The following is a 24,188-nucleotide window of genomic DNA, read 5'->3' as shown; positions in this document are numbered from 1 at the left end:
AATTTATCGTCGGAATGCTATAAAAAAGTTTTTTGATTCAATCGCTAGAAGTATGGAATAAGTAAAGGCCAACGCCAGCCATCCTTTCAAATACAACACGAGTCCAACGATGACTGGGAATTTTCAGCTTACAATGTTCAAGGCTATTCAAAGTTTACCTATACGTGCAGCTTCTTCCGCTGTATTGATTACACTGCGTAGGGTATTCATCGCTTTTTAAGAATAAAATGATGTATTTGTATTTTATATGTATTCATAATTTAAATATTTTTTAAATTATGAATTTTGAAACTTCGACGGATTGGGAAAAAAAAACTGAATACTACCAGTCAGTGTTCTATTGTTTGTTACAAATTCTTATACTCCTTCCCACCAAACACTGCGTGCAGATGCTTATTAGTCAACGAACGGGGTCGACAGCGTACAGAAACGATAATAAAGATACTGCCAATAAAATAAAAGAGAATATAAAAACAATTGTTCCCACACGAAACACGAAACTGATTGATAAAATTCTGTTATACATACAAAAATAATACTATATAATGCTTCCTGTACATTAGTTTAGATTATATTAATTGTGCATAGCTGCCTGAGTAAATATGCAAATATTGAAAAATTAATTTATCCGACTTTAGTTGATATCCAATCAACAATATTCACATTTATTATAAACACTAAGTTTGAAAACGTAATCTAGTCACAGGAAAAGAATACATTTCATATAAAAATATTAATAATAATAAAACAGGTAGCCTATCTATAAGCTCTTTACGCTTTTTCATTTGCTGACAGTAGACATCACACTGCTTTTAACTGGACGAATTCATTAAACCACTTTTGAATGAGACATTCGCGATGCAGTTGATTATTACAGCGTTTCACTGCCACTCATACAATTTATATAGAGGTCGCAATGAATTAAAGTTGCGTGTTAATTTTAAACACTACATAAATAAATAAATAATGTTGAAGGGAAATTAAAATGAAACCAAACTTCAGTCTCCCAAGACTATAAATATCACGAAAATCATGTCAGTCAGAGTAAATAAGAAATAGTTTACGAATGCGTCACAAGACGGCGACACTTGCAAGTCTGACTAGTTAGCCATGCGCCTAAGGTAAGTAGTATATTGATGGTGGCTACATCCATTGTCTGCTGTCGGCATAGGAGGGTGTGAGGACAGTAGCGGCTACATTTCGCCGCTTGCGTGGTATTCACTTGATGTGTCCGAAGCCGTTTACAGAAGAGAGACACAAACACGTCCTGGTTAAGAACTGTCTTGCCGTAGTTTTGCGGCGCAGGAACGACAATGACAGTGTCGCGGAGGTAGCGGCAGCTAACAGAACGCCATGGCCGGATTACGAAAACAAGTCCGAAGTGTCCCCTCTGACGGAAACAGAGACGCATGCCGCAGGTTGTTGGCAAAGTGCGGACAGCACGTGCTTCGATGGCCCGTTGATTTTCAAGGACTTCGTCAACCAAAATATTCAGTGTTTCTGGAATTCGTGTCTCGTGAAGAGCATTTCGACCCTGCAGTACAACGGATGCATCGTCCCCACCACTCTTCTAGTCACTAGCACCGACTTTTCTCTAGAAGTCGTTCGATCAGCCTGGGCCCGTCGAGTGTTACGACCTCCGCGGGGTTATGACATTCGACGGCTGGGTAAGTTTTTTTTTTTTTTGATTGATTTTTGTATAAAGTTATAATTGATGAATTGTGACTTGCAATCTTCGAGTTGAGTTGTTTATTCTTGGAAATGTTTTAAGCGCAGCTCTTGGGTGCATCTTCTTCCAAGACACTTTCGTTGCACTTACAATGGGTGCAATCGGGAGGAACTGGTTGAAAGCCCTGTTTAGGAACTTCGTGTACCCTTCTATGCCTTTTTCTTTCCTTTCTTCGTTCTCTTTCCCGAGCTTCAAATCCAGTCATTTTTATTCCGTGTCCTATTCTTAGCTCTTACAATCACTGGTCTCATTTATTGCATCAAAGTATTAACATAAATTCGTATCGTAGCACATTTAATAATCTGAGCGTGTGACAAGTTGCTTTCTGGATAATATATCAAACATTTCAGTGATTATATGTCCATTTTTTTTTCTTCATTCCATTCGCTTTGTGAATGATATAGAGTATCCGGAGTTGGGTGGTAGTGTTTTTGCAACATAACAGTGTAAATGCTATTATAATAATTTGCATGATTAGTAAATTGATTTGAATGAGTATAAGAAAGGCTTAGGTGTCATCTTAGGTGTCATTGATTATTCTTAATAATGCCTCGCGATATAAACAACGTCTGTATGGGAAGTCGGGATTAGCAAACCATACTCTGGATACTCCTTCACATAAGATTAGATGGACGAAACCAGCTACGTGTATTCCATAGAAGTCGTTATAGGTCTAGGAGACTATTTTTAGAATCAGCATCAGCTATGAAGCACTCTCCTAACCCCAACATGTATGCTTGCATTAATTTAACAAAGATCTGGGAGACTGTCATCTTGAGACCTGATAGCCTAAACTTCTCTAAATTAACTATATAGTAGTTATCCATCCCATAGAGAGCGCCATGTTTTCAGTTACAATTTCAATTGTTTTCCCCAATCGCTCAGTTCAGTACTGCAGGCCTGTTACAGCTATAATTTGTTCTAATGATTCTGGCTAGAAAACCAGCAAAATATTAGTGAGTTCAATAAATGCATTTTTTCCTCTCTTGGTCGTAGCATTATTATGAAAGTTATTAAAGTTATTTATTTATTCGGTAATCGGATTACCGAATTCGGATTAGTGTAATCCAGATCGACTTCACTGAGACGCAGTGTTTTTATAGCATGCGCGATATTCATTTTCAAAATGAATCCACTTCAGATTCAACACCGAGAAGATTCCATAAACTAATAAGTGATATCACATTTCTTAGTTCATTATCCGCTCGACTTAGAAATCATCATTTCTTCCATTCCCTCATTCGGGATTATTAAACTCGATGCAGTAAAGATCCAAGCAGCTCTTGGATTTTACTTACCATGTAGTTACACTCCAAATAAAAAAAAAAAAAAGTTGACATTCCAGAAGTCCTCCGTTATGTGAAGCAGGCTAGTTACTAAAGAAAAGCATTATAACTGTCCCCGGATATCAAAATTTTTAAAAGTAAAACCACGTTATTCGAACACACCTGAGTATCTCGTGCTCAGTGACCTCAGATAAAGTTTATTCATTCTGCACGATTAACCGATGAAGTGACTTGTCAGGGAAAGCAGTTGAGCCCACTCTTGTTAAGTGGTCGGTTTCATTTCTTAATATTAAAGTCATGCCTTGCTGCCATATAATGTTCTATAAACTGACACTGCTGCTCCTGCATACCACTTTGAAGCTAACACGTTCTGGCTGTTTGGCCTGTTACGATTTTAAAACCACGGTTAGGAAACTCGGATCATGCATTTTAAGTTTCGCTCCGAATAAAGGTCAATGGAATGTCTTTAACTGATATATATATATATATATATATATATACCAATTGTGTGTGTGTGTGTACACATCTCGCTTTTAGGATGAAAAGTACATTGTACTAACGGAAAGAATCTTTCTATTAGAAGCATTTCTCGATGCATAGCTCCTTGCCGAACTGTCTCCATGCATCTATTCGACTCGAAATACGTGCCAAACAATGTAAGGACAAGCGTAGAAAATTTTCTAACCATTCACTGGAAAAATCTCCAACTTCCTTTGAACGCTTTGAATTTGCTCATAAAAATCATGTAGTTTGTACGTGTGAAGTAATGTTGATGTATTACGAACCTATCGTTCAAGTTATCTAATTCCGGAGATAAACCTTCAATATGAATATTCAGCATGAATATGAAATACCGAACTCAATGAAACCAAATCATCAACTCAATCGCAACCATTCTATTGTGTTTTCTTCTTTCTCACAGTTTTTGGTATCGGTTTTATTTGTTTCTTGTTTCCTTCTATAATTTGCTGACCCAAAAAGAACCAAGCAAGCACTTCAAGGCCTCAAATAAGACGAACGAGATTTTCATTCACATCCAAAAGCAAGGAAACGAATTCTGAGTGTTTAAAACTATAATTATGTGGGGTGTTCGCTTCATCCAACATCATTCTTCGTAGGGGTCTCTTTCACTCCTTTTCCTCCATTCCATTTTTGTTTCCCTCTTCTCGTTCATTCTTCTTTTCTGTTGCTTCTATTGAATCAAATCTAATGAACAAAACTTCCTTCTTTCTTTTCTTCATTCCATTCTACTGCCATTAGGATAATAGTAGGCTTATGAGAAGAAAACCTGTCCTTGAAAAGTGGTCTTATTCTAGAGTAGCAGAGTGGAAATGAAGTACTGGTTGCTGCGTTTAGGAAGTGTTAGACCCCGAAGTGGGTGGCTGAGAAAAAAAAATCTAACTCTCATTATTAATATTCAGGGAAAAGCAAAGAATGAAAAGTTTTCATGATTGGATATATCAACACATTACAGAAAGTTGTATCAAGGATAAGGAAAAATCACCGAAATTCACGCTCCCTCTCCTTTTTTGAATAGACTTCCTGATCCTAGATGAAAGTTAATTATTTTGTAACAAAAATGATAAGCGGTAAAAGGCGACAGACAATCTTCGTGCTGAAAGGACAGATCATTAACACTCGCGAATCATATTCCGGTAACATAAACAACGCAGTTAATTCCTTCTTGTACTTGCAAAAAAAAATTCTAATAGTCAACAACTAAAAATGAATGCTTATTGACGATATCTTTCGAACAATTGGCGAAAACAGTCAGCGAGCTCAAGCTGAATCTACTGCTGCATGAAGCATGGCGTCACTTTGTCTTAGTTAACAAAAAAAAAAAAAAAAAGGAAACTATTTTATACTGTCACAGGAAAAAAAAACACGAAAGAAAATTCAAATTTGTACAGAACATTAGTGTTTTAGTTAACTATAGCAACGGTTTTCTTGGATGAAAAAAAAAATTATAAGTAACTCAAATTTCAACCTCTCTCTCTCTCTCTCTCATAAATAGATGCACCTTTTCGGAGATGCATCTGTTTATGCCATTTGATTTTTAATGTAGCTCTGGTAAAAATAAGCGCGAAATTTTCTTTGGCCGTAATAATTATAATGTCCTTTGATAGGAAAAACTTTGTTTCGAGTCCCGTGTAAGATGCGAAACATTTTTTCAAATGAAGATGGGTTAAGCGATCGTATATGTCCATAAAACAGGCAAACTAGCCAAAAGAACACACGTAATCGACTGACACAATATGCTGAACTTTTATAACTCTTTATGCTTAAAATAACACATTCGTCAACAGAGGTTATCAAGAAGCTTACAGGTGTTTTGATGCATTTTAGGAAGCAGATGACAGCTGTTCCAGTCTCGTTTTGTAAAGACGAAAAAAAAAAAAAAAAAAAGCAAAATTTCTTTGTTTATACTGACCGTCATCAACAGGACTAAATCAAGGTATAAAATGTGAAATAATTAAACATTTGGACCGTCGTGCAACAGTAATTCTATTGACGATAAACCTGCAGAAACATGTGATTTATGAATTACGAAATTAAATGAATTAAAAAATGCAACAAGCATTCCAATTAATCTTTATCTGGAAAATACGCAAACAGCATCCTGTTCTCTTCCACCTATTCTCAAGGTCAGCAGGAGAAATGATAAGTGAATGTAGATTTATTATAACGGGAGTTCCATTTTAACGATCTCAACCTTGGCTTTCCCCTCCTCTCCGCATATCACATGACTAGTGAGAAAGCGAAGGTGGCAGATGGTGCAAAGATTTAAGTATTCAACAATTAAGGTCAACCAGATTGTTTTGAAAGTAAGAGTAAATGGTGTGTGTATAATCTTCATTAAAGAACTAAAAGAAAACACGGACCAAGGAGTATGTATTTTTTTTTTTGTTTGTTTCTTTCAGCACAAAACTTTGAACATCTTGAAATCTTTATTTTTTTTTAATTTATGTTTTTATTTTTTCAAAGTAGCTTAGTCCACACGAACAAGTAATTGCATATGTTCCTAGTTTCCGGTGTTTCTATTTTGCTTGAGTAAAACCTGGAATTTCCGGAGGAAGGGAATCACGCTACTTATTTTTAAGACCAATTAATGAGATTGAAACCATTTTATTAAGTCTATTACGCACTACTAAGCTACGTTACAATAACATAGGTGAATAATGGGAAAAATACTTCTTTCTCATTTTGTATTCATTATTACCACTGTAGCCACACATAAGAATGGCAATAATAATTGGCACTTGTGAAATTCATTGAAAAATGGGTTTCACGAGTCCCCTAAGTGACAGCAGGTGGTTTGAGGCCACCCACGTCACTTCGAAACTGCCGACTAACTAGAGTAGGATTAGTTAAGCTTCCCTCGCGCACATAATAGAAAGAAACTGCTTTGGATGGGAAAGTTCTTGAAATGGGGCGGAAGGAAAGTCAAGAGAGCACAAGATATCACGCGCCTTGACGAGCACCATTAAAGGGTCACGGCCAACTGAAAAACTCACACCGCCAATATTGTTTTATCATCATTTTATTCGGACATGCTCGGCAAAGTTGTCGCTCGCAATGAGGACGAATCGTAGGATTGCAAGCCACAACAATGGATCCATTAGTCTCGTTATTTGACAGATCCCTCCGGTGTCTCGTGGAGAAAGTGCAGTTCAGGTGCGAAATACCCCATTTATCTTTATTTTCTCCCTGGAGGTATTGGCTGTCACTACACACCCCACTGAACAACTTCAGCTGAAGAGGATTAAAGTTTTTTTTTTTTTTTTTTTTTCGGCTCTTGTAGGAAGAGCTACTCGTATGACCTCCGCCTCCTTATAGTGGTCGGGGAGTACTCAGATAATCGAGATAAAAGTTCTTTTAATATTCCGCTTGGCTCTTGCAGTTTTTGATAACGATACAAGTGTCACGTAGAGGGCGCTGCTCAAATCTTAATCGTAGGAAGTCTGGCAATTCGAATGTCTTTATTTGAAACGGAGGTGAGTGGTTTTGTTAAAATTGCCAGGACATTAACCTTCATTGCATCAAATAGGGAAATTAGTGTCACAATGGAATCCCACTATAACACGCAAGTCACTAGCGCAGAGGAAACTCATTTTTTTTTTTTACTCCGCAGATTTTCTATTGTACTTTATGCTACCTGGAATGTATTCTTCGCTTGACTTGTTATGTAACTGCAATGTATACTGCATGTACAGCGTGTGCTCTAATACCATTTTATTCTGTGAACATGAGCTTTCGTCATAGCAGATAATGTGCAGTTCATGAGAAATAAAACGATCACAGCATGTAGTGACGTCATTTCTACTACGTGAGCCGGGAACATTTTCTAAGATATAGTTTGAAAGTTTCCCGGCCATTTCCCAGCTCCTAATACGTGACTAATTGATGATCAAAATTCACTGACAACATAATCCGGAGAGGACGTTTTTCACGGTGTTGCAGCTACCGACTTAATCCTCTACTAGAGAAAGCAAATATTCTGAAGAACGAAAGATAACAGCGAAGGATCAATACCATGATTCAACGCTTGCTGAAGTCCGGTTTTTCGACCAAATGAATAAAATTTTCCGGTTCTGTGAAAAAATCCAATCTCATCGAGTTTTGAAAATCAAAACTGTTAAATTGATGAGTGCATGATCTCCTTATAAATGGATTGATTGCTAAGGATTACGAGTTCGCACACAAGTTGTTTACTGTATTTAAACACTAATTTGGGAGCTCCAGCTTCATGGATTCTACTTATTTTCTCACAGAAAGGTCTTTGAATCGGATTTGACATCTACAATGCAGAAAGAAAAAACTTTCTTATGTTAGATTGTATACACCAATAGAATAACCAATGAGCTTAGTCTTGTATTAATGACTACGTATATGAATATTTTCTTTATGGGGTTTCCTTGTAAACTCTGTTTTTTGTTGCACGTTTCGCTGAGTGTGGAAATTTTATTCACGTGCAGTCAGTTGTGACTGAAGAAGTTTGAAACGTTAGCAAGATAAGTGTCGCGAATTGTGCGTCAGAAATTTGTCAGATATTGTAGTATGGATAACAGAGAAAGGGGTGATACGTTTCAAAACAACTTATAAACTCTCGATACATGAAGCTAATGCTGAATAAGTTAGCATGTCTCATGCGGAGGTGGTGGGGTTTCCCCTCTTGGAAACTTAGGTTTTTTATCCTGCACAAAAAGGGAAATAGCAAGAAGAACGCGCAATTTACAAACATAATACACTGGCCTCATAGCCTTAGTTTGTTTCGACTGCAAATCCAAATCAAACTTCCAAGTAACTAATCGTATCTCAGATGTGATCCGAACTTCTTACGTTGTCGTCTCAACGTACGTTCCGGAATACTAGCATAACCCACATTACCTATCAAACAACCCTCCTTTAACAAATTCATAATACTTAGTGAATGGAAATGTATCTTAAAATAATTCGAGATAGAAATGTCTAGATCTTTACTAGGCTGTGATTATCGCATTAGAGTTCGCTATCCGCATAATCTACTAAGCTGAGAGAAAGATTAGTCGAATCGAAGCGCATAAAAAACAAGACTGATTGTGGAAAAGATTATCAGGTACGTAAACAGTAGACTGATGACAGTCAGACCATATAAGAAAAGTACATGAACTCTGCTAGCAAGTGATTTCCCTAATCCAATGAGGCTTCAGCTAAGAATCCATAGCTGTGTGTGTGTGTGTGTGTGTGTGTGTGTGTGTGTGTGTGTGTGTGTGTGTGTGTGTGTGTGTGTGTGCACGCACGCAATCGTTCGTTATTTCGTCTTGAAAATAAACGCTTTCTTTTTATTATTATTTATTTACTACCAAGGAACTTTTCACTGCGGAAATTCGATAAACTTTTTCTATAGCAATTTTTTATTTATTGCAGTCAAATAAAATTAATTAATTTCAAGTGTATAATTAATAGACAATAAGGAGTCTGCGATATACTTAAAATAAGTATTGGCAGCACACAATCCATACATATTCCTGTCTATACAAGGCAAACAGTATAATCAGATTTCGATTTTGTTGAGATCGTAGCCACACCAACTGTGGTTATCAGGCCAATGTATTATGTCTGTTAACTGTGTGTGTGTGTGTTTCCGACAGGTTTTACTGTTTTACGAAATGAAAAATTAACATGAGTGAAACTCGGGTTTTTCCCCAATCAAAGGACATCGTCGCTACGGACTGATTATGGAAGTCTTATATTTTGAGAGCAGACAGTGTATATATGCAATATCATCAGCTGATGGAAAGGAACGCAACCTCAGTTAAGAAACACACACAAAACAAAAACCCAGATCAAAGGTACTCTGAAAGATAATACTAAAAGCCCCTGCATTCCCATGTAAAAAACGATCAAACAAGGACTCCCAAGAGCCTACAGGTGAAGAAGGGGTATGACAGATTGTTAGGTTATTTGGAATTACGTCGAATCATCTAATGTTATGGGTGCAGTAACTGCGTGTATTCTTAGTCTTAGCCGCTTTTCCTGTTTTGTAGAAAAAATCCTTCCACCTCCTTTTGAGACCGGATAACTCACTTTCAGATAAATAAAGACCCTTAAAAGGTACACTTCCTAGACTTGGTTCGGACCCAGGCCTTTCCAACCAAATGGCTTTGTAGAATTTGAGCCTACAGGTGAAGATAATACCGACGCGCTCAAATGGATGAGTGTGGGTAATACCCTGGTGAGAGCCTTTTGCCAGAATGCATCAGTGCTGTGAAGTATGTTGGTGGAAATATAATGATCTAGAGCTGGTTTCTCTTGATGGAGAATCAGACTTCGTTTAGTTATTGCATAAAAAGATTAACCAATTGTTTTGCATTGTTTTCCCTGAAAGGATGTACGCATTGTCGTCTGGATAATGCAATACTTTTCACATCAGACTTACTGGAGATGCTTTTGCTTTCAGCTTCAAAAGAACACCTTTAGGACGATTTAGAACGTTGAGTGCAGGCCAGGTAATTGAGTTCAACAATGGTATATTAGTTGATGTTCACATCAAGGTAAAAATGATCAAAATACCTGAATAGTATTACACAATGTTGGAAGGTACACCTTCCAGCGATCGAAAAGTGATCAGAACCAAAGGAATCCACATACTATCGAAGTGCATCCAATAACTAAATCCCTGTTGGTTGTCCCAATACTTATTTCAATCAGCTAATAACTTCTCGGTGGAGGGACTAATAGAAGCTTACAAAGCACTTTCTTCGACAAAAATTAAAGAACGGAGAGTTTAACCGATATATACTTAAATAGCTCCATTTTGTAATTTTTGCTTTTGAAATGTCGTTACTTTCTTGGGAGCAGCGCGAGATAATAATAGTTTTACTTAAATATTTCTTCGAATTTGACGGGTTCTAATTTTATTATTATAATTAAGTTAGCATTAACCCGAGTTATAATGAACAGATTAGACTATTTTTCTAGCATCGCGATAAGTTTTTTAAAAATAGCAACGGTTAGCTATCATTCGCCGTATTCGTTGACACACTAAATTATATGAGGGCACTTCCAAAAGTAAGGTATAAAAGATGTCTGAAACTACATTTATTACTTCTCAAATACAACCAACTGTTTGCACACATTCACAATATCCACGCTCATCCCAGAAGAAAACTTGCGCACTAAAGGTAAAAGGGATCCTGGCTAAGTGAATGTAACAAGATCATCGTCACAACCACATTAACATTAACGTCATCTCTTAATTGCTGTACCAAAATATATTCTCTGAAAGGCAAAAAAGAGATGCAAGTCCGAGAGTATGATCAAGACTGCTCATGGTCTGCTGCACCACTTTTCATCTGTATAGCAGACTACATATTTGACCCTAATATCTCTCGCTTCAGGGATGTGGCTAGGGATAGGGGAGTCGTCATTTACAGCGGAACATGATCACACCACCATTTGTTAGCATTCACAGTCGCGTGTTGAAAAGCTTGCCTTAGTTTTTCCGGCATTAATAATTTGCGTTGATTATCTGTTCCTCAGCGGAGAAAGGTCAGTCCCCCCCCCCTCCCCAGCACTCATGGGGCCAATTTTAATGCATACTTCGGATGCCGAAGAGCCTATATGCTTCTCTGTCAGAGTCCGCATTAGACACAGTTTCGACGTGTTAAATCCAAGTGTCATCAGTGACTTATTTTGTCCAGAAAAGTTGCATTGCTTTTCTCGTACAGAATCAGATCCTCGGAACAGTCCCACACATGGATTTTGTGGTGCTAACGCACTCTTGTGGAAGCAAAATCTAAGCTTGTCATTGGCGATTTCGTCAACTTTCATTTTGTATTTAGTCCACCCACAATTTGTAGAATTTTCAGGAATTAAACACGTGAAGATACGGACTTCAACACGGAAGATGTTGAGAGTGTGTGCAAGGTTCATCATTTAGGTTAACACTGATGTAAAAGAAAAAAAAAATCGCTGTTTCCTTGTTCACCATACATATTAACAAGCTCGGTGTGAATTTAGGTCGATGGGTTTTCTCTTAGTGGAAAAAATGTATCGCATCGCTCACTCCTGTTTGACGAACTCTTCAGTCATGCAACACCATTTTATTCTGATTATTGCAGTGGCTACAAATCATACGCCGACATCAGAAAATTGGTATTACTTCGACTAAGTACTTGCCACAGTTCGCACAATCATACGAAAGCATTACATAAATTAAACACAAACAGCACTAAACTTGATTAAAGTTGATATATTATTCATAAACATGAACTTCACAATTTCTGTGACAAGCGCATTTTTGTTACAAAGTCAATAACGCTTTTTATCGCTAGTCATGCGTGTGCGTGAGAGAGAGAGATGTTTCGGTAACGACTCTTGCACTTCAACTTTCTATTGCTACAATGTTGGATTACAGCTGATCAATACCCGATAAATGGAAATGTTTTATACAGACGTTTTCGTCATCATTTGGTTCAGCAAATTAGTAGATATACTTACCGCAAGTCTCATTAACATATACTTCAGAATATATTTTTTTTCAGTTTGAAACCGAAGGAAAACTAAACTTCAGGGGATTCAAGCAACATATGTCAGTGAGAACTAGAAAAGGATGTAAGTACAAAATAGAGAAATCAGAACTCGCACTTCACACTAGTTCTGAAAGCATTTAAGCTAAAGTGATACACAACACATCTCATATCACATAACAGCCGTGAAAAATGGCTAACGAGGGATTGGATAATTTTTATTCCTCATAAATAATGAATTTCTTCGTTATTTATGATTTACACAAAGATCAAGAGATCAAAAAAATATATAACTTGAAAAAAAAAAAAAAAATTGGTGCGCTGTTGCGAGCTTTTTCTTGAATCTAACGAGAACCAGGAGTTCGAAACAGCACCGTTGAAGTATTTTACAAAATATAACACTAATAATAACACGAGAGACGGTACAAAAGTAACGCCATCTATTTCTTTCTCGGAAAATATAATTTATTAAATAATGGCTTTTGCATAGATTAATCATTCGTATTTCTCGCGCATTCTGTCATTTATCAACAAAGTTTCCATCAATTGTCACAGACGTTTGCCATCTCTTTGTGAAACGCTGCATGCCGACCTCTTGAAACTGTTTATTCCCTGACAGTACTCTTCAGGAACAACTTGGTTCAGCTCCTGACAGGCTGCTGCAAAGTTCCTTGGAATAAATCTTCTTCAGAAGGCCAAGCAGGTGGGAGCGATGCCAGATTTGGGCTATGGGCGGAGGATCATCCTGCCGAATGCTGTTATTGCATCCCTTTTGGGCAATGTGTGGCGCTGGGAATCATCATGGATGAAGACTTCGTTCATGTTTCTGAACGAATTCTATGGATGCGTCTTTTCAATTTCTACAACGTCTCCGTGTACGCAAGTTCTTAAAGCATTTTTAAAGTGTGTCTAACTGAGCTTCGAACTGTTCGCAAGTCATCAACAGTAGCGTTTCCATGCACGTTTCAGGCCGGTATGACTTTCCTTCCGACTAACATCTGCAACAAGGATTCAATAGTCTCTTTCAATCGACTCTCTGCTTCGTACGTGCACCTGTAACAGCTGCAATTTTGAACTACTTGTCTGCTGCACTCGTGTAAACGATCTCACTGTCACGAGATCGTTTACGCGGGAGAAGAAACAAATAATACTGTCTACTCAGTGACGTAATCCTTTCTGCCGCGTTAGAATCTAAAGAAACAATAAATAAGTAAAACAGAAGGCATTACTTTCGTACCGCACTCTCTCTCTCTCTCTTCAGAGGTCACGATAAAGTTTAATTTCGTAAACCGTCAATCATTTTCAAAATTTCAGTAGCTCAAGGACGCTCCATTTTCTCCTCAGTTGGAAAGATCCGAGTTCGAATTCCGTCTTGGAAGTGAAGAATCTTCATAAGGGACTTTCAACGTGCACTTGAACTGTCGTTCGGTGCACCTGGAAAAATGCAATTAACAAAAAACACACTGGCCGATGGCAATCTGGGATATATTCGTTAAGGCAAGATGGGTAGTCTTATGTGGATTTGCCTAGTTGCGTGATGAAAAAACTCTTCATCTCCGTATGAGACTGACAGACTCACCTTCATTAAAAAAATTGAAAAAAAAAAACAACTGATAACTGTTCTTCCCGCACTTTAGCTAATTCCAGCCAACCCCATTCAACTGTCGAAACTTTTTAAAGTATAAAACACAAGCCATGTTTGTCTACACTCAATATAAAATACCGATGCCCACCTTTTGTCGTTCTTTGAAAAAAGGTTGTAATACCAAGTTGGAGCCTTTCAGGTTTTCTGCTTTCATTATGAGATAACTTAACACAATGCTCAACCAATATTGTATTAAATCCAGTACTGTAATAAAGGCAATGAGATGTGGAGAATTTGAATCAAATATGCCAACAATCAGTCTCGAATATTGGGACATTTGAGGTTGAAAAATATTCCAAGAGAGGTCATGTGGAGGTTCGTATGTATGAATAGCGAAGTCAACAGTAATCAAACTTAGTGCTGTTCGTGTTTAATTTATAAAATACTTTTTGTACAATTTAATGGGTATTTTATGATTGTAAAACGACATTTGGAGGCCGTTTTGAGAATTCCAACAGACATAGGACGCCACACAAATTAAGTTCCGCAATAACTGTTCTGGACGAAGATATCCACTATCCTCATAACCCTCTTCTAGTCATGAAGTTATTGCTCAGATTTATAATCAAGATCCAGAGATAGAGAGAGAGAGAGTGTTAAAACTCTGTCAGGAGCAGCTTACAATGTAATGAAAACAGTCAATTTTCAAATTGAAATTGTATTTGCATTTCAGAACACGATTACAGTTTCGATTTATACACAGAACTAGTGACGCATACGCAGTATTATCTTAATGCGTATGCGTCATTAGAAGTGCATTCACACATGCGCATGTGTAAGAACATCCATAAAACTGGGAAATAATGAAAAGCACGCGTGCATATAGATGTTTCGAAGAACTACGCAGTTTCTGAAACGGGGCCTTCCCCCTCCTCGTATTATTCATGGATAACGTTGTTTACTGACGTCCGATTCAGAGACGAATGCAGTTAGCGTCTCGTGCAGAACGTCAGACGGGAGGAAAGTCAGTAATGCAAATAGTTTTGCTGTGCAATGCGATGACTGCATCGAAGAAATAGCACAAGTGAGGCGTTCGACTCATTGTTCAAGTCTCCGACTAAAGGGGACAAAAATGCATTAAAAAATAGAAAAAATGAATGTCATTTGCATCACGTTGACTTCTCAACGTGAGACTACAATACACTTACTAAAAAAGCATCGAGGCCTTTTAACTCCCGAGATCCAGACATGCTGATCGCAGAGAAAGGAATCTTTAGACATTACAAATCGTTTTAAATTTAATAAATTTGTCATTGATTCATCTATCGTTAAAAAAATAAAATAAATTCGTAATTTGGTTTTTGCCTTTCAACAGACAAATTCTGATAGGTGGCAAAAAAAAGCTAGGATTCCGATAAAAAATCAACTATGCCTAGAAAGAGACATTCACATCCCCCTAAGCATGACAGACACGTAGGTTTAAAAATAAAGGGACTGTGCATATTAACTGAACAATGCAAAGCACGTTTTAATCGATCAACATGCCACCGTTAGATATGAAGCGTATGCGAGATGTAAATTTACCGTTAATTAAGCACTCAACGATTTCGCGGTGTTCGACAAGAAGTGGGCACAATGAATGCCGCTTCCTTATTCTCTTGAGGCGCATTGACAACTCTGTCGTTCGGTGTATCTGTTTTCACGCAACAATGCACATCCAGCACTCCTATTAAAGGGTCAGGTCATGTAAAAGAAAAATTCTCGCCAGTAAAGAGCTCTGATAGTAGAATAGCTGATTAAAAGCAGTTAAGAAGACTTTGTTTTACGTGGAACTCGGCTTTCTTTAAGAGCGGTTTGGATGATTTATTTTCTTGGTGTATATTTTTTTTTCTGTAAACGTGTGACACATTAACCACACCAGAACAATTACGCTCCAAGAAAATAAACCAGTCCAACACCTCTTCAATGCGTTTAAAAGAAAGTTGGACATCTTGAGTCAATGCGTGATGAATCGTGGGAATGCAATCCTGAACTGACTCGTCGAAAATAAATTTTCTATTCATTCGGTAAAGGTCATTATGATGCACTCATGACGAGGTTTTTTATTTAATAAAGACAATGTAAATTAGATTGTTTATAAAGATCTGTCCAACGTATCTTCCATATAGAAGCAAACTCAAATTCATTTTAATTATTCCGGTTAGAAACCTCAGTAATCAGATTTAAGTAATCATTCAGTTTGCTTTATTTCTTAAAAGCAAATTAGTTTCTTCCTTACTAGAATAATATTACCTATGTCACCAAGGAGCTGATAACCCACTCTACGTGCCTTGAAGGGATCACTATTTCTGTATTAATTATTCAATGACTTAGAATTTTTGGCTTCGATCGTAGACAAGCGAATTTCTTTAGTTCTTCTTGTACATCCGCCAAAATGGTGACACTTCTATTGAATCTTCTAAATTTTGTTTTTACGTCAAATATTTTTCCTTTATCTTGGTAGACAACATTTTTCTGGCATTTAAATTTTTATTTGTTCCACACAACTGTGCGTTTTTTTTTTTTTTTTTTTTTTTTTTGAGGGGAAACTTACTGTAAAGATATTCTTTAACTGAGCATGTACTCAAACAGGATTTTTTCTTTCTCTCTCTTTCTTCCAATTAAGAGTACGTAGTTTGTCCTCTCAGCGAAGGCTTTGTTCGATTGTAAACTTACCTTGAAGAAGTTTTATGAATGTTTGCTTTAACCGCTGAGCTAAATTATCTGCTTAAAACCATCATTGTAACTGGGATTCAGTGGAACTCATTACACGTTCAAGAATGCCAACTGCACACAGGAAATGCTAAGAACTGCACGCTATTAGAACAGCATGTATTAATTAGTGAGTTACTTATTACATTTTCTGGTATATCGAATGATTTTATTTCATGGTAAATCCAGCGGAGGGGGGGGGGTGCTTTTCAAAAAAACAATAACAAATTAACTTATTTAAATTTAAAAAAAAAAAAAGAAACAAGCGTCAGCAGGCGAGAGAGTGTGGTCTGCTCGCACACACATTTCCAAAAAAAAAAAAAAAAAAGTGTTTTAATTTTTAATTGTAAATATTTTAAACCAAAGTGTTGAATCAGGAGTGGCAAGATGGATAGTTAAAAAAAAAAAAAAAAAAACTGTATGTATGATCAGCAAAATTTCAGTATGCGATTCATGTTTAATGAGAATTTCAGCTAATCCATCCTGATGATAAATGGATAAGAAATTGGTGATGTTTGAGAAACTGCGCTTTTCAACAAAGCCAGAACGCTTACTGAGTTCTCCTTTTTCTATCTTTCTGTTCTGTACTCATTTACAATGTTGCTCTGGAGAGATTTTAATATACTTTAATTAATAGTACACAACATTTCCGTATGAGGTTGCAAAACCTAATTAAAATGAAATCTTTACTAATCTGCAAAGCAATTTCAATTTACTTTTAAAAATTTTGTAGCAGATCAACTGTTTAACCTGAGGGTATGCTGCTGATGAGCTGAACAGAGTTAAAACATTTAATCCGGAAAAATGGACAGTAACTCGCTTTTGACGTTTAACAATAACTATGAGATTAGTTCACGTAAAGAGGTGAAATTTTATCGCGATGGGCTTATAAAAAATTATAAGCTACATCAGTTTTGACTTCTTTTTTATATAAAGGGTGCAGAGACGGAGTAGGCACTACGTTTTGTTAATTTCCATTAATTTGACGGTTCTCATTCGAATGACTTCAACTAAAATCAATGAAAGTCTGGGTTCTTGTAGGAGGACGTTAAAGTGCAAATAGGATGGACTTTAGTTTACACTTTGTCATCTCTTTGAGAGACAAGCTTATCGGCATCAGCTAGGGGGGGGGAGAGATTCTTCAAGTTCTTGAAGGAATTTGAAACCAAAGGCTTTCCAAACAAAGGGCATCATGGTTACTGTTTGAATTACGGAGTCTCCGTCACAAATATGTTGTTCCCGTTTTAACCTAGGGCGCAGAAAGTATCGTGTCATAAGAAGAGGGATTAGTAGTTCGATATTTGGATTAAAAGTTTACGTTATTTAACAGATAACAAGAAGCATTACTAACTACCCGCTTTCCTTCTGATCTGTGGTTTCAAATTAAAGAGAAGAAGACTGGGGTCTCTGACCTACCTCCTTAATCACCTGTACAAGATAACTTGCCGTTCACTTAAAAAAAAACCGAGCAAGCAATTATCGCAATGTATGGCGAAGTCAAATCTGAGTGATGCATAAATGGTATTACTAACTGGCCGCACGCATCCTCCTTAGACGTTCTCGAACCTTAAAAAAAAAAAAAAGATTCGGAAAAAAATCGTGTAAACACGCGTGGCTAATAACAGTTTTGTCGAGAGTGCTCATGATGGAATACCGAATGCAGTCGCCATGAAATCCCAGAACCCTTCCTCTCACGAGTAGCCTGGATTACGGAATTTCCCTTATTCCCATGGCTCGCTGCCGCCACTAATTTTTTGCCATGTGCTCGTTCCTAACTATCATCTTTTAAATCCGCGTGTGCACTATCGAGTCACGAGGACAGCAAGGGGCTGGTGCAGTCGTGACCTCGAGCAGCTGCGTAGCGTACACTGCGAAGTGAATGGTTTCGCGTGCGTATATTAATTATGCTCTACAGGTGGGAGTGCTGGATTTTCCTCCTTTTCACCTCCATTCAGAAGAAATCGCCGAACAATAGAGCTTACCCACCCCATCTCTCTCTCTCTACCTTGTGATCTGTCTGGCTTTATATTATAGCAAAATACACTATATTTTATCCAAACACCGACTCTCGGATTTTGTTTTGATGGCAGAGATAACGTTATTGTTCCCACTCCTAACATTAAGACACGTTCAAGATTTCTGAAGGCAGACCCGCATTCCGTTCTTTGACAAATTCTCGGAAGGTCATACCATGAAAAGTTATCTATACCCTGACGAGCAATTTAAATGAAGAGGAAAAAAATAGCAAAGAGCGAATTAGTGGAATAAGGACAGACGTTTGTTAATTGCAATCGTAAAATTAGAGTAGACAATGCACACATTTTTTACGATATAATGATTGAATAAGGGGCCTTGCGAAAAATTAATTTAAAAAAATAGGTTCATATTACAAAAAAAAAAAAGTAAGTAAATTTCAGAAATATAAAGCTACTGGAAATTACATTAATGATGGTGAACCGCACAATAACAGTACACTACACTATAGTATCATACCCACAATTAACCTACCTTCAGTTGAACCATGACTGGTGTCTCAGCAGCTGAAATATTTGCTGACGTCATAGTTCATGTACTTTAAACAATTGTATTGTTTGGCCCGCCAACATTATATACAACTATGAATACTTATTATGTGTTTATCGTTACTGTCTCTTCTATGCGGGATGACAACTTTTCTCAATCCACTGCAAAGCCTCAGTACTCAGGATAGCGTGCGTAGCTCTACAATGACTAGTTTAAGATTGCTCCTTCTTACCCTTGGCTCAGGGAGCAATGTCTCCCACATGCATATTACCACATTAAGCGTCAGTCATAAAAGAATATAACATTTAACATGCAACAGCACGCCATATGTTTGCCACACAGCATTCAATTTACTGTCCTTTGTCGTTATTATTCAAAAACACGTAAATTTTCGTCGGTATGTATGAAAAAACATTTAAATTACGAAATTATTCACCAGAAACCGTAGTTTTCGAAAATTATACCAAAGATGTATGTTTACAGTTACTTCGTTTTGTCACGAATTGCTGGGGCTTTTAATATGGGCAACTATGCTTTGATAATTCGGAATCTCGCTATTTACCTTGGCTTATATTATTGTTTCTTATTCCAAGTACAGTATATGTCTACAGCAGCGTTTCCCAAATTTTCCCCTACGACGGAACACTTCACAAATCCTGAAATTTTAACGGAACACCTTAGTTAGAGTCGCAGCATCTAAAACCATTCCAGGCTCATATTAATTTTGATAATTTTTCACGGAACACTTATTCACTTTCCGAGGAACACTATTTAGGAAACCCTGGAGCATGCCCATGAAATACATCAATTGCGTTAGACATGTCAGTCTAACAGACAGAGTATATATTAATGTTGATTGTCTCGTTTCAGATTTGGTTTCTCTGTTATGCATCTGAATAAAGTTACATTTTACCCATTTCAGGAAATTGCCTGCAGTCTTTTTGCCTACTTATTTCCCAAACCGTTGCGCTCCTTCCATTCACCTCTCTTGCCAAATCCTTCTTCATACTCAAGAAAGTTCTATTTCGCAATCAATCACTTGAGAGCTCTCTGACGTGATCTGCATGCCACTTGATGTTTTCGTCGAAATCCGAGGAGACGAAGCAGTAAAGACTTCAGGTATATTCTGGTAGACCCGCTCTGACGGAACATTCTTGATATCAATACATTGATGGATGACCTTCCATTCAATACTCAGTGGGAGGGAGGGAGGGAGGGAGGAAGAAAAATCATTCAAAAATTTGCTTGTGAAGATGAATCGTCTGATTATTAGTAATTTTGCTGCATTGCAGCAGTTGCGAGAAATTCTGAAATATAGACAAACACTACGTAATGGTTAACGTACATTTTCTTTATTGTGAAGTCTAAATGCATGGTGTCGTTTACTTATTTTGCAAATAACTGGTTTTAAATAGCATGTTGTGTGTGTGTGTGTGTTGACAGTTTCTTCATGTATAATTCTATTTCATCAACATTACCAGAAGATGCTAACTAAGCCTTAAAATTTCCATTTTTATTGTGTGTTTTTTTTCTTTCAATGCACCAAGTTAGATTTGTCCAATGGCGTCTATGGATTTATCAAGATTTTTCTTGGGCAGTGAGTTGGCCTTCTCCATTGAAGAGAAGGGTAAAAGAAAGTCGCATATTTACAGGTCAAAATTAAGAATAACAAAGGTCTCAAAAAGATCAATTTTTTTTTTTAGATCACGATCAAGGTCAACACTAAAGCCGGCTGATGAGCGTGCGTACGTCCGTCATCGAATTCAGAGCAACTTCCCTCATATATATTTCCTCTCACTCCAAACGATAATGAAAACAATCTTTCCTGCAACCATATATATTTTTTAATTAACCAAAATATCGCCTAAAAGAGAGACCACCAAGTTTTACAACTCTACAATTAAACACTGAAACCTTATCCTTGAAACATTGCAAAGACAATCAACCACATGCTAGAAAATCACGGAAATGCAACAAGCTAAAAAAAGCTAAAAATTAATTGTAAGAACAAAGAATATAAATCGAAGTAACTTCGATCTGCTACAGAATTTCAAAATGCCACTGCTGGATTGCTAGTTTCAAGCTATCATCTTTTTATGTTGTCTTAATGTAATGTGGTAATTTGAGAACTTATTTTCTCGACATTCAGGATTGAAAATAGTTGCTACAACAACAACTTGGAAAGACCTGGTTTTGAATTTAATCTAGGACGCGAATCAATTTTATAAGGGCTTTTCGATCGAAGGTGAGTTAGCCGTATAAACATGGCAGTTTTCTTCTGAAAACAGAATCAACCGGCCAGATAACACACAATTAAAAGACATAATACACATCACAACCTTAGTTCTTGTGTCATTAAAACCAATTCGGCAACCAAATTAAACCACGCTAAATTCAAGCAACATTTAGTTGTTGGCTGAAGACAAATCAGACTGGTAATTTCAAATTTTTTGGTAAGTTTGATCCGGGTCTTGGTACAGAAAAAGTGATTAAACTTTCACAGCATTGAGAAGAACTTCAGGATTTGTCTGAGGTCGTCTTTCCCAAACGATTTTCTCTTGTTCTTCATCATCATGAAGATGATGATAAAGAACAAAAGAAAATTATCTCTGCGAATGAAGGTAAATTCTGAAGATTTCGTCAATTCCAAATTTAACACTAGGTAGCGCATCTAACTGCAAGTTCAATTAGCCGAGCTATAGTCACTTTTATACTTTGCAAATTCTAGGGAATTTCAACAAAAATGTTTATTTTCCACACCATCAGACGACTTACGTTTCTAGCATTTCCGTAAGCACTTTCGTTAGATCAATTACAATTTCCATTTCAACAAGAAATTTCTCACAAAATTCAGAATTTATATGGGGATGAAAATATTATAATACAAGTTCACAATTTAAGCAGATTCCTATCAGCTAACATAATTAAAAGGGAAAACGAGCCTCAAATCAGAAAAACATACGCAGGCCGAAGATTATTGTTGTAGACTAGAGAAAGACCAAACTCCACTCGTTAGTAGAAAGCACCTAAGAAAACCCATTTCATACTGAAATCCATGATTAATTCTCTTATCTTATCTGTATTAACTCTTTTTAATTTCATTTTAATGCAACTTGTTTTTTTATGAGTTTATATCTCTAAATAACGTTGAAATTAATCTTTTTCCACAATCACAGAGTTCACTCTAATTTTTTAAAAGTTAAACGCAAATGATGAGTTATGAAAATAGCCGTTAAAGTATACTTAACGCACAAGAAACTTAATAGTATATTTTAGACAAGAACAAGAATTACGTAAACCACATTTTTTTTTTCCTGTGGTAAATCATCATCTCTATGATGATCCAGAATATTCTGCTTCAAACAAACACGTTTTCGTTTGGGAGTCGGAGATGTGTAGTATTTCAGACTACACTTTAATCGCATTTCCACAATGGGAAGTCAATTTAATACGAATTTGCTACTAATGTTCTGTCTCCATTTTCTACTCTTTCTTGGAGTTACACGTTTCGATTTTTCAATCTGATTTAAAGTATTCTGTACTGCAATACCTATTCAGATCTTTGACTCAGTTAAATTTTAGCTTATAACTGATGTATTCATTTCAGATCATCTTCCCAACCTCTAATTAATGAATAGAAAACATTTGCTTATAGCGCTGTTGTCCTATCTCTCCTAACTTCATTTACATAATTGGCTACAATGCAGCCAATTATGTAAATGAACTGGGAAAATTACTTAAATTCTTGTATACACTGTGTGCATTAATTGTATGCTCTGAACTTTGAAAGTGTCGTCCATATAGAAATCATTCCTGGTATTCCATATTCTCCCTGCTTATTCAGTTCCTGTCAGCTTCGTTTCATTTTGTTCCTTAAAACGAAGTTGAAAATTCTATGCGTGTTTGTCCAAATTGCATTATCTATGTAAATACTGAAACTTGACACCAGACTCAAACCAAGGCAGGATGTGTGTTCTAGGGCGGTACGGTTAAAGAATGAAATATGCGACTTCACTCTGAAAAGCGTTTAGCTTTTATATTGCAAACAGAAATGGTTAAAATGTCGAGTTGCATACCTAACAGTGTTTAGAATACATTTTTATTTTTTGCTTTAACAAGTGTAAATTCGTCAATGTCATCCAATTAATGGCTTTTTTTTTCAGTATGATACTTACCTAAATGTTTGTTTAGATAAATATCAAATAGATGCTTATCTAAACGTTTATTCCTTTCTAAATAGAGACACATTTCAAGTCGTGATCGAAGCAAAGACGATCGCGTCGTGCATGGGATTGACACTGCAGGATTTGTGAATTAATACTGAAACGGGACAATTACAGGCTTGTAACTTGTTCAGCTCTGTCCTTTTGTAGTACATTGCCAAACATTCATATCAGTATATGACACGGAGAAAAGACGGGAGAGAGAGAGGGGGGGGGGGGGAGTCGCAATATAGAAACCCACTCATAAATTACAGCTTAACAGCTGAAATTGTCATTCGCTGCGTGCTGTTTCACATGCGACTGACCTGCTCGCCTGCTCTTCGTTACGATGCCGTTTAATGTCTTGTAATATTTTAAGCAATAGACCCTCTTTAAGCGGAGTATTTTTTCCGGTGCTGCCATGATGTCACTGCTCCTAAATTTCTTCAAGTGTTCATTTACTGACGAGGTGCAAACACTTAGGAGAATACATTAAGTTATATCCAATAATCAGAATACATTAATTCTGATTATTGGATTGCTTGTATTTTATTTTATAGCAACAAAACCAGCTGAGGTCATTAATTTGTAATCTAAACAATTTAATAAACATTATTTTGAAAAGGATGAATGCGCTGCACATGTTACGCAATGTTTTGTTTTAGCTAATCTTTTGAGCTTATCTTATATAAGCTTGCTAATGAAAGATTTCGATCATCTTTGTCGCAGGTAAAACATCATATAAGATGAGAGAAAAAAAAAAAAAAAGACCAGTAGGTCCTCCAGAAATTACACAGAATAACGTACCCCAACTGCAAGGGAAAACACACACACACACACATACACACACACATATATATATATATACACACACACACACACACACACACACACAGAATCAAACCATCAGATTTAAAAAACAAACAAACAAACTTAGGCTTTAGTTTTTTTGGTCGATCATCTACACCAGTGCTTCCCAAACTTATGGATGCCAAAGCCTCCTTTGGAAAAATTAAAATATTTCATGGCTCCCCGATCGAAAAAAAATCGTAATACGGACATATATTATTATAATATTTATTGTATTTATATTCAATACAA

General features: G+C 36.7%; 1 protein-coding gene across 1 annotated transcript in view; it reads left to right on the top strand.

The window, feature by feature from the left end:
• Positions 1–1,185: 1,185 nt before the first annotated feature.
• Positions 1,186–24,188, top strand: part of LOC150104550 (uncharacterized) — a 70,431-nt gene continuing 47,428 nt past the window's right edge. The window contains exon 1 of the mRNA XM_090395577.1: positions 1,186–1,667. Within this exon, the coding sequence (XP_090251703.1) occupies positions 1,226–1,667 (442 nt within the window). The 5' untranslated portion in view covers positions 1,186–1,225. The remainder of the gene's footprint in view (positions 1,668–24,188) is intronic.

Source organism: Typopeltis vanoorti, chromosome 7 (assembly GCF_054136105.1).
Source record: "Typopeltis vanoorti isolate ZY-2024b chromosome 7, IOZ_Tvanoo_1.0, whole genome shotgun sequence".
Classification (NCBI taxonomy): domain Eukaryota; kingdom Metazoa; phylum Arthropoda; class Arachnida; order Uropygi; family Thelyphonidae; genus Typopeltis; species Typopeltis vanoorti.
This window is presented reverse-complemented; position numbering and strand designations above follow the sequence as displayed.